Source organism: Crinia signifera, chromosome 7 (genome assembly GCF_055691185.1).
Source record: "Crinia signifera chromosome 7, ASM5569118v1, whole genome shotgun sequence".
Classification (NCBI taxonomy): domain Eukaryota; kingdom Metazoa; phylum Chordata; class Amphibia; order Anura; family Myobatrachidae; genus Crinia; species Crinia signifera.
The window spans coordinates 43,658,668-43,670,982 of NC_139223.1; the positions used below are offsets into that span (position 1 = coordinate 43,658,668).

At 49.1% G+C, this 12,315-nt stretch overlaps 1 protein-coding gene across 1 annotated transcript in view; it reads right to left on the minus strand.

Moving 5' to 3' along the window:
- The window catches only part of SLC5A11 (solute carrier family 5 member 11), a 56,627-nt gene that overhangs the window by 7,358 nt on the left and 36,954 nt on the right, over positions 1–12,315 (minus strand). Inside the window, exons 10-12 of the mRNA XM_083152943.1 lie at positions 11,338–11,488; positions 11,091–11,259; positions 10,163–10,378 (exon numbers count right to left, since the gene is read on the minus strand). Coding sequence (XP_083009069.1) covers positions 10,163–10,378; positions 11,091–11,259; positions 11,338–11,488 — 536 coding nt within the window. The remainder of the gene's footprint in view (positions 1–10,162; positions 10,379–11,090; positions 11,260–11,337; positions 11,489–12,315) is intronic.

The window sequence follows — 12,315 nt, forward strand, 5'->3', positions numbered from 1 at the left end:
TGGGCCGCCCCCATTGTTCTTGTGCGGAAGAAAGATGGTTCCATCCGATTCTGTGTGGATTACCATCGGTTGAATAGCTGCACCGTCCGAGATGCGTACCCGTTGCCACGAATCGAGGAATCCCTAGCTGCCCTCGGGGACGCTCGGTATTTTTCCACACTAGATCTGGCCAGTGGGTACTGGCAAGTCGCCGTAGCTACGCAGGACCAAGAAAAGACTGCCTTTACGACACCGATGGGGTTGTTCGAATTTCTGCGTATGCCTTTTGGACTCACCAATGCGCCGGCGACATTCCAACGAATGATGGAGAGGTGTTTGGGGGACTTGAACTTTGAAGCGCTGTTGATTTACCTGGATGACATCATTGTCTTTGCTTCTACTCTGGATGAACATCTGGTGAGGCTGGACTTGGTGCTGCAGCGCCTGGAGAAGTACGGACTTAAGCTGAAGCCCCGCAAGTGCCATCTCCTTAAAGCCAGTCTCGAGTACCTGGGTCATGTGGTGTCCAGGGATGGAGTGTGCCCCACCCCGAGTAAGATTTCGGCTGTACAAGACTGGAAAACTCCGACCACCATTACAGAGTTGCGAGCCTTCTTAGGATTGGTTGGCTACTACCGTCGGTTCATCAAGGACTTTGCCAAGGTGGCCGAGCCCCTGCAGGCCCTGCTGCGAGGCGTCGCCACTACCAACAAGAAACAGGCCGTGGCCTGGGGGGCTCCCCAGGAGGTGGCGTTTGCCCACCTCAAGCAAATGCTCACGGAGGCGCCGGTACTGGGCTATGCCAACTTTGAAAAGCCTTTCATTCTTTATACGGACGGCAGCCTGCAGGGACTGGGGGCTGTACTATCCCAAGAACAGGACGGCCAGGAGCGAGTGATTGCCTATGGCAGTAGGAGTTTGCGAGAGACCGAGAGGAACCCGGACAACTACAGTGCCTTCAAGCTAGAGCTACTAGCAGTAGTCTGGGCCGTGACTGAGAAATTTGCGGAGTATCTGGCGGCAGCTCACGTGGAGATCTTCACCGACCACAATCCCCTGGCCTATTTGGACACTGCCAAGCTTGGAGCGTTGGAACAACGGTGGGTAGCGCGACTGGCGAAATATAGCCACAAGATCCGCTACCGGCCAGGAAAAAGTAACGGGAATGCTGATGCTTTATCTCGGTTTCCTCAACAGATACCCCTGGTCCCGGGGGACGAGGAACATGAAGCAGTAGAGATTCCCGACTTAACCAGGATCACCTCCTCTGGGGTACAGACGCAACCCCAGGTAGAGGTGGAGACACGTTTGTACCGAAACACAGAGCGGGATTGGGCCTCGTTACAACAGAATGATCCCGGGCTACATGCCATTCGCCAATGGAAGATCAGAGGACACTGGCCCAATCGCGAGGAGCGGAATCGACTGACCCCCTACTGCCAGAAACTCCTTCGGAGCTGGGATCGTCTAAAGATCTGCGCTGGTACGTTACGCCGCCAGGTGTACTTGGAACAAGAATTTCGCATGGTGGACCAGGTTGTAGTGCCCGAAGCATTGATACTGACCTTGGTGGTTGAGGCTCATGAGAATGGAGCCCACCTGGGGGCAGCAAAAACTTACCAGTGGGTACAACGCCTGTTCTTTGCCCCCCAGTTGCTGGCGATTGTAGAAAGAGTGTGTCGGGAGTGTCGACAGTGCGGGGTAGTGAAGCCCTCGATGCAACATCCTCCTATACAGACCATCAAGACCAGTCGCACCTTGGAACTGCTGATGATTGACTACGTCCTCATTGGAGAATCTGTCAGTGGTCATCAATATGCCCTAGTCATGACGGATCACTTTACAAAGTTCACTGTGGTGGTGCCGACCCGGGATCAGACGGCGGAGTCCGCGACCAAAGCTATTGTGAAGCATTTCATTCGGCAATATGGGTGTCCTGAACGGATCCATTCAGATCAGGGTGCCTGTTTTCAAGGGAAACTCATGGAACAGCTTTGCTTGCTATATGGAGTGCAGAAGTCCCGCACCACGCCGTATCATCCCCAGGGCAATGGCGCTTGCGAACGGTTCAACCGGACGTTACTTCAGATGTTGCGAACCTTAGAAGCAACCAAGAGACGACGATGGCCCGAACATGTGCAAGAATTAGTGTGGATTTATAACAACAGGGTACACAGCACCACGGGATTCTCGCCATTTTTCTTGATGTTTGGGCGCCCCGGACGAGATGCCCAGGAATTACATCTGTCCGAATCGGGAGCAGGGGGGACGCCTTGCCTGGGGATTGGATCACTGAACATCAACAGAGGTTGAAAGAGGCACACGACATAGCGAGGAGAAGGATAGCGGATCATGCTCACCCCCCTGTTAGTGGTCGAGGGGCGGAGCCCCTGCAGGTGGGTCAACGAGTACTTGTCCGCATGGTCCGTCCGGGGAACAAGCTGTCAGAAAGCTGGGAGGTGGTGCCATATGTGGTCCGGAGACGGTTGTCTGAGCAAGGTCCGGTTTATGAGGTAGAAAGTACGGATGGGACAGGTCGGCTGAGGATCCTCAATCGAGACAAGCTGCGTCCTTGCCCGTTTCCAGAAGACATCGAGGAGGAAGGACCTCCGGACACGCGGCCTTTGCCACCACCAGTGCCCGGGGAAGATGATCTAAGCGAAGATGGGTGGGTGCCCATTGAACTGCCTAGAGACAGCGTGGCCCCTGATGATGGAACTCCTGGTCCTGGGATTGTTCCCCCAATGAGACGTTCACAGAGGACCAACCGTGGTGTTCCCGGTCCGCAATATGCTGACCCCAACTTTGTATGGTCCAGTCCTGTATTTGTCGGGACGACAAAGGTAAAAGGGGGGGGAAATGTGAGGGGACAGGCGGCGGGGGGCTGTGCTGGGGAGGGGACGGAGGAGGCTTACCTCCGTCTCCCTCCGGCTGGCTCCCCGTTGCGGCGTCGGCGGCGAGATTGCGGCCTGGAGGAACTTGAGTCCGGGAGGATTCAGGTTCCTCCAATCAACCGCCGGTATTTCGAATGGCGCGCCTCGCGCGAGCCAATAAGCGCTCGCGGCGAGGCGGCCAATCAGCGCGGGACGCGGCGGACCAATCCGGGCTCGCCGCGTCATAGCTCCGCCTCCTCCCAGCGTCTTATATTAGACGCGGGGGAGCGGCGGAGCGGAGTTCGTCGGCGGAGAGGGAGCGAGGAAGAGCTCCTGAAGGCAGAAGGGAGAAGCAGCGGCAGAGACGGCGGCGGAGACGGCGGCAGAGACGGCGGCAGATCCAGGAGCAGCCAGCACCGCAGCAGAGGCTACCGAAGAGCCCGAAGAACAGAAGCTGAGGACCGGAGAGTGCTGCAGCAGTGGGGAGACAAAAGAGCTAACGAAGTCCCCTGCTGCAGCCTCTCCCACCGGATCGGGTAAGTGGCCCTGGCCGGCCACCACCAGCACATAGCCACCCTAGACCACCACTGTCAGGCCTCCAGCCTGTGCCCTAACCTCAGGCCTCCAGCCTGTGCCCTAATCCCAGGCCTCCGGCCTGTGCCTCAGTGTCAGGCCTCCAGCCTGTGCCCTAATCCCAGGCCTCCGGCCTGTGCCCTAATCCCAGGCCTCCGGCCTGTGCCTCATCATCAGGCCTCCAGCCTGTGCCCTAACCCCAGGCCTCCTGCCTGTACGTAATCACCAGGCCTCTGGCCTGTGCTCATCCCCAGGCCTACTGCCTGTGTGTCATAGGTCTGCGGCATCCATCTTAGGCCTGTCGGCCATTTTGTATATTAGTTAACTATAGGAAGGGAAGGGTGATCCAGCCCTCCCACACCACAGGTCTTGAGCTGGGATAGACGGCTGTCTACCCAGGTATCGGTGCCTGTCCTAGGGGTGTACTGCAGTAAGCCGGGAGCACTTTATATCACAGAGGTTAGTACCTTTCACACACACCTGTTATAGTATGATCTGATCACGTAATTGTTTGATTGTCCTTATGTCTGCCTTGACTGTTAGTTAGAGGATATTGCTTGTTGTTTGCTAGTGTAAGTTCAGCCTAGTTACTCGTGTTATGTTAGGGACAGGTTAGTCCTAGTTAGATTAGTGAAGGGTTGTAGAGAGGCTGTTTTCGTTCTTGTTCCCCAGGTGCTGGGATCCTCAAGCAAGGTGACAAGGAATTACGTAGGTGAGTTTCATCCGTGTGTGTGTTTGTCCCTGAGCGCCGGTCTGTGGCTCTCCCGTGAGAGAGTCACATCTACCACCTACGTGCGAGAGTGCGAATAGGTGAAGTTAGGGTGGCTGAGGCCTTTGGCCGATGATGACCTTCGCCTAACCGGCGAAGCTCGCAGCCACCCATGGGTGTCCATAAGTGACCCCGTCTTACCATACAGCCCGGCTGTGGTTACAAGTATCCTTTTCCCCTCTAGTGATATTCCGGTCCTCGTTGGATACCTGGGGCGGACCCTTCGCGGAACCTTTGAGGGTTGAGGAGCTCACCTAACCGTAAGTGAATTACTACCAATTCACATATGTATAAAATGCCGGGGAGGGGGGGGGGAGGCAGGGGGGGGGGGTACCACAAAATTTTTTTGCAGGGTAAAGACATAAGAAAGTGGTGATAAAAGTGGACTGACTGCAATATGGAAAATATAGAGATTTCTACGGAGACAGATGGATACATGATAGCTGTATAATAGGAAGTGATGGTACAGGTTGAGTATCCCTTATCCAAATATTTGTTATCCAAGTCATTCTGAAAACCATACATTCCAGAAAGTGAAATAATAAAAGCCTACTGGGGACATCTGTAACAGCACTACTGGGGACATCTGTAACAGCACTACTGGGGACATCTGTAACAGCACTACTAGGGACATCTGTAACAGCACTACTGGGGACATCTGTAACAGCACTACTGGGGACATCTGTAGCAGCACTACTGGGGACATCTGTAGCAGCACTACTGGGGACATCTGTAACAGCACTACTGGGGACATCTGTAACAGCACTATTGGGGACATCTGTAACAGCACTACTAGGGACATCTGTAACAGCACTACTGGGGACATCTGTAACAGCACTACTGGGGACATCTGTAGCAGCACTACTGGGGACATCTGTAACAGCACTACTTGGGACATCTGTAACAGCACTACTGGGGACATCTGTAACAGCACTACTAGGGACATCTGTAACAGCACTATTGGGATAATCTGTAGCAGCACTACTGGGGACATCTGTAACAGCACTACTGGGGACATCTGTAGCAGCACTACTGGGGACATCTGTAGCAGCACTACTGGGGACATCTGTAACAGCACTATTGGGATAATCTGTAGCAGCACTACTGAGGACATGATATGTAATACCCCATTCACACCAGCATAATATCCCGGGTTGGGATTTCAACCCTGCTATGGAGCAGGGTTGTTCCCGGGTTTAACCCGGGGACCTGGCCGGTGTGAATGGGGTAGGGGATACTTACCCCGGTTGCCGGTCCTTGGTGTGCTGTCTGGCCAGGGATCCACACAGGCGGTGGGCGCAAATGACGGGACAGGCGGCGGATGAAGATGACACAGCTCTCCGGCGGCAGTGTGGGCACCGGAGAGCTGCGTCATCTTCATCCGCCGGCTGTCATCGCTTGTGGTCATTTGCGCCCGCCGCCCGTATGGATCCCTGGCCTGCACGGAGGACCAGCAACGGAGGTCCTGAGCATTTTGGATAAGGGATACTCAACCTATATTATGGAGGAATTATGGAGGAATAGACACATCTCACTAGAGATTATTTTGAGCGCTTCTCCTTTAAGGACTGTAGAACATGAATGAGGTTGTGCAGTGTTGTCATAATGGTGACTGCCTACTGGATACCAATGCTTTCCTGTTGCTGCCTCTCTCTCAGGACATAGACACAGTATAACCATTGCTGTCATTACCATCCTCCTGATACGTCTTCTGAAACATGATGTTTCCTCATATATACATAGCCTTCTTGGGGAGAGATTCCCGCAGGAGGTAAGTATCTTGTCACAGACACGTGCCTCATTTGGATGTGCCTGCAGATTTGGAGCATAACTACCCTAAAAAAAAAAAAAAAGACCTTGGACATGTTTGCTACCATTGGAGGTTCTAGCAGAAAATCGCAGCTATGGCGACATTGTCGCCATTTGGGAATTTTCTGTGCCTCTCAAAAGGGGATGAACATCCTCTTCCAAACATTGTGCAGCTTTGTGAGGAATGTGAATTGGGTAATATCAGGAGATATGGACAGGAGCGATATTAATGACGTCAGCCAATGTAAGATATTAAGGTATAATGTATAAATCAATCTGCAATGTTCATACAGTATTCATAGAGGGGGAGATTCTCTAAGAATCTCCGCCCTCCTTCGCCGCCCATCGCATTTATAATTATCGCATATGTTGTAACATATGCGATAATGATAGCAAAGGACAGCTCTTGCGTTAAAAGCTGTCCTTTGCGGTGAGAGTCGCCGGGTCCCAGCAGGTCCCGGCGGCTCCCCCCTCCCTCCCACACCCGGCGCTGCTGCTGCTGCGCCGGGCTCTCCTCCTCCCTGCACCCGGAAGAGGATCAGTGCAGGGAGGAGGTCAAAGGTCCGGGCAGCACTGCGCTGTGCTGCCCGGACACAGGTGAGGGAGGAGGGGGCGATGCGGGGCGGCGGGGGTCCGTGAGGGGCGGTGGTGGGATGCGGTAGAAGCCCATTGGCTTCTATGGGGCATCACCAGATTTTTCTGGCGATGCCCCCCACCGCGTTAACCTGGCGGGGGATTTTTACAGCATCCCAAAATGCGGTAAAAACCCCGATAACGGGGTTTTTACCGCATTTCTTGCATAGAGAATATCCCCCTAAGTTTTTTAATGTAACTCTGCATAGCCTCCTAATGCCCAGAGGGACGGGTAGTCCTTCAGCCATGGGCCCCCAGAGGTTTCCCCCACAGGGTGTTTTTCCTCTCCTGTGTGCTGAAGGATGATTCTTTGTGAGTCAGGAGACTACCACCAGCTTAGTCCTTCTATAGGATAAGCTGAAAAGAGCCGCCGGACAGTCTTGGTCACTCATTTTCTAATTTCTAATGCAGAGTAAAAAAAGTTAACTTATACTTTGAAACTTTTAATATTTAATACATTTCTTTTAAAATGGATTTTGCTTGATTGTGTCTTTGTTATATAAATGTATACTCTCAGATGGTGCAGAGGCTGTCAGGTCTGGCCAATGAGACCAGAATGGATTATGGGAAATAGTACAGTAACTGGGAAGCTGAGGAAGCTGTGCTATATACACTACAGAGCATGGGGAATGGCGTACAGTTTGATGGTAATAAAAATGAGGATGTTAAAGGAAAAATGATGACAATGGATGGAGGCTGCTGATAGGTGGTCAATAATTAGGTAGAGAAACATTTTATTTGTATGTAAGAGATTCATGAAAGGTAATAATAATAGCTGGGTGGTAAACGCTTAAATACATCTACTGCGTAAATGTCATGCAGAAACAAACCAGAAAAGATAATGGATTAAAAAACAACAAAAAATAATTACAATCATAAATTTTTTTTAAATCTCTTGCTGCCCCTAACCAGCATATCCTATACCTTACTAAAACTTCAAGCTCCTGCAGTACTTAAGTAATTTACTTGAAGTCAATTGGGTTAAACGAGATTAAAAATAATCTTATATTCCATCACAGTATGGTTGGGGAATGGGTACTCTTTACTTAGAAGGGCGCCCATCTCGGCCATCTCTGGCATTGAATGCACTAAAAAATCAGGTGCGATGCGACAGACGAGATGCCCGAGATTTCCCATAGGGAACAATGTTAAATGTCTCAATTGACCAGATTTTCCTGTTCAATGCCTCAATTGACCCAATTTTTCCATAGGAAACAATGTTAAATGGGCCACAGAGGCCAAATAGGCACCCTGAAGTGAATAATGGCCACCCGAATTGTTAACGCCACCCCACGATCAACGTCAACCCGAAGCGTGGCGAGCGCAGCGAGCCCGCTAGGGGCGGCGGTACGCGTCCTACGACCTTTTCATACCCCCACTATCCACGTCGGCGTGGAGTTGAGAATAGAAAGTGTGGCGAGCGCAGCGTGCCACCGAGCCCGAAGCGTGGCGAGCGCAGCGAGCCCCGCGAGGGGACGCGGATACCTTCACAGGTATCCGCGTCCCCTCGCGGGCTTCACAGCTGTCCGCGTACGCTCGCCACGCTTCGGGCTCGGTGGCTCGCTGCGCTCGCCACACTTTCTATTCTCAACTCCACGCCGACGTGGATAGTGGGGGTATGAAAAGGTCGTAGGACGCGTACCGCCGCCCCTCGAGGGCTCGCTGCGCTCGCCACGCATCGGGTTGACGTTGATCGTGGGGTGGCGTTAACAATTCGGGTGGCCATTATACACTTCAGGGTGCCTATTTGGCCTCTGTGGCCCATTTAACATTGTTTCCTATGGAAAAATCGGGTCAATTGAGGCATTGAACAGGAAAATTGGGTCAATTGAGACATTTAACATTGTTCCCTATGGGAAATCTCGGGCATCTCGTCGGTTGATCGCACCCGATTTTTTAGTGCATTCAATGCCCGAGATGCCCGAGATTTTTTACTAACGATGCCCACGATCAAAATCGTGGGCGCCCTTCTAAGTAAAGAGTACCGGGGAAGGTTTTGTTTTGGGCACAACAATATAAATTTTCAAACAGAATACATTTTGGTTAAATTTACATATTGGGCCATATGGATGGAGGTGCTATTATTTAGTAACCTAAAAAAATCGTTGAAAAAACGGCTCAAATTCACACATGTAGAAGGGTGAGATTTTTTAGAACAAGCCAGAAATCGATTGTGATTTCTGGCAAGTTTTTAGTTTTCGATTTTTTGGTTCCAGAATTACCAGGAAAAAGTTATGTAGGGGCTCAATGTATTTACAAAACCAGCACCAGGCTATTGGACCAGTTCTGGTTCCAAAAATATGGCGGACAAATGGAGTAAGGAGTCCCCCGTATTTTTGCAAACGGCGTCAGGCTCCAAAAGTCATCAGTGTAATTCCTGTGCCGGGGGACACGTTTTATACAAAGTCCCCCAGCCAAAACATCACTCCTGGACTGGTCAGGTGCCGGATGGCCTCCTGATTTTCGGAATTACTACGGTCAGTAGACCAACGTCGGAATCTCAAAGGGGCTTTGTTGTGCTCGCCCCCCTGTTGGAGTCCCCGCAGTCAAGATTCCAAAATCAGTCTAATGACTGTCAGAATCACGACTATTGGGAGGTCATACGACACCCGATTGGTCACCCTTGGCCAGGGTCCCTGGGGGATTGGGGACCCTAAACCAAGGCTATCCCTGGCACCCCTGGGGTGGTGGGTGTGGTGTTAGTTTTAGTGTAAAATGAAGAAATAAATAACTAAGAAAAAAACAGCATTAGGTTCTCCTGTGGAACAATAAGTCCCAGCAAGCTGGGCATTAATGGCCTTGCTGGGACTTGCAGTTCCACAGCAGGACCAATACTAACATAAAGACACAAACAACATGTAAGTAAAAGTTTAATAACATACATGCACACACACCATACATACATACATACATACATACATACATACATACATACATATACTCACCTATCTTGACATGTAGATCGGTACCCTTGTCCATGTAGAATCCATGTGGTACGATTTGAATATTTTTTTAAATAATACTCACCTTCCAGTGTACACTGCGTCCTGATCAGTCCATGTAGCATCACAGGGGTTAAAAAAAAAAAGTGTCCCATACCAGTGGGCTATGAAGCCACAAGTGTGTTTACAATCAGGGTTGAGCTTCAGAGGAGCTCTGCACCTTATAGGCTGTTCGTGTCCCAGTCATGTTAAGAGTTTAAATGTTCTCCTATGGCAGTTCCTACCATAGACACCCATGTTAAGAGTTTAACATGGGTTTCTCTTATGGGAACCGGCAAATCACCCTTTCTGAGCAATATCTTTTAGTATTTGCTCTATATATTTATCCTCTAGCCATGCTGCTCCCCACATTGGGAGTCCACCTCAGATCGTGGGCCAATCTATATCCCATGGTAATTTAGCATTACTTAATGGATGTTAGACAAATACTCAATGAGCCATTAAGAATCCTTAAAAATAATAAACATTGGATCAAGTTGACAAAAAAGTTACAGTAAAACAGGGTTTGGAAAATATATATTTACCATTTCTTTAGATGGAGGCTCTGTCCAAAGGCTGACTGCCACCACAACGATGAGGACCAGTAATGCTAGAATCATTGACAGGTACAGGTAGTGAATATATTTCACAACTCCAGGTCTCGTATCTTCCTGATTACACAATGGGGAGGGGTAGATGAAATCTAAAACCATACGGATGATGCCAACAGCCAATCCTATTGTTAGTCCCCAGAATGCACCCTGGTGAAAGCATAAAACACAACTTGATCAAATACTTAAAAATAACGAATTGAATGTTTAGTTACTTCAATAGTAGGCATCAAGATATACTTAAATAAATATGAATTTATCTAATATATTTGTCTCTCAATCTGTAGCAAGAGTAACAAAGGCTTCACAAATGCACTCTTTGGATTAGAGTTATAGGGGCAGATTTATTAAGCTTGGAGAAGAGATAAACTGGAGATAAAGCGGAGAAAAGGTAAAAGGAGATAAAGCACCAGCCAATCAACTCCCAACTGTCTTTTTCAAACACAGCTGATTGGCTGGTGCTTTATCTCCTTTTACCTTTTCTCCGCTTTATCTCCAGTTTATCTCTTCTCCAAGCTTAATAAATCTGCCCCATAGAGAGGAGCAGGGCTAATTAATGTCACATCAGCTCAAATGACTGCATTAAATAAATAAATACATTTAAACATAAAATATACACGTTCACAGAATATGGTTGTGTGCTGGGTGGTCCAGAAGACAGTGGAGCAACAGAATTAAAGCTGTCTAAGGAACAATATCTATAGGACAATGGATAATTGTTGAGCTTTTCAAGTACAGAATAAAACGGCTGCCTCTCTATTACATAAGAGATGGTAGCTGAAAAAAAAAAAAATTACATAACAATACCAGGAATATACAACCCCTTAAAGAATTACTACCATTCTTGCAAATAAAATATTACCTTCTCGTTGGTACGTTTCCAAAAGCAGCCTGCTATGAAGACAACGGCCACCGGGGGCTGTAAATAAGAGCTGATGGACTGAATATAAATAAAGAGCTGGCCACCTTGGCTGGCCTGGACCAGAGGGATCCACAGAATAGACACAACCACCAGCACGAGTACAAAGACCCTGGAAAGAGAACGATATGAGTGTATAAAAGAGCTCATAGAACTCTATGATCAAGCAGAAGTAATGGGGGCCCCTTACCTGCCAACTATCATCAGCTCCCACTCTGTAGAGCGCGGGCGGATGTTTCGCCACAGATCCATGGTGAAAATGGTGCTTGCACTATTAAAAATGGAAGTCAGTGAGGACATGAGAGCAGCAATCATAACTGACATCATAAGACCTCTTAACCCTAAAAGTAAAGGCAAATGGAGAGTCGTAGAGTTAGAAACGTATGGCCAGCATGACAGCACCTGACCTGTCTAGTCAACAAACATCCCAGGGACCGTGGGACCTGGGACAACCTCTGTGATTTAAGGACTCAAGTATTCTAAAGAGTGGACAAATGGAGAAGCTTCCCATAGCATTTATCAAGTACATTCTGTAAAATGTAAGGTAGATGCTGTGCGTTGCTAAGGGCAACTTCTCCCCCATTATACAGTATGTTAGGAATAACTGAGAAGTATAATAAGTCTGGCCGGCAACTCTTTTAGATAATGGACTAAAATTGTTGAGAAAGTAGTCTGAATGTACAACCCACTGCTCCCAGTGTGTAACTCACAGCAGCGAATGTATAACTCACTGCACCCAATGAATAACTCACTGCATCCATTCTATTACCCACAGCAGTGAAAATATAACTCACTGCACCCATTCTATAACCCACTGTACGGAAGGTATATCTCACTGCACCCAATGTGTAACTCACTGCGCACAATGTGTTACCTACTGCACCCATTATATAACGCACTGCAACAAATGTATAACGCACTGCAACAAATGTGTAACTCACTGCACCCATTGTATAACCTACTGCACCCAATGTATAACCGACTGCACCCAATTTGTAACCCACTGCACCGAATGTATAACTCACTGCCCCCAATATGTAACTCACAGCATCCAATGTGTAACCTACTGCAGCCAATGTATAATCCACGCATCCAATGTATAGCTCACTGCACCCATTCTATAACTCACTGCAGTGAATGTGTAACTCACTGCACCCAATGTATAACC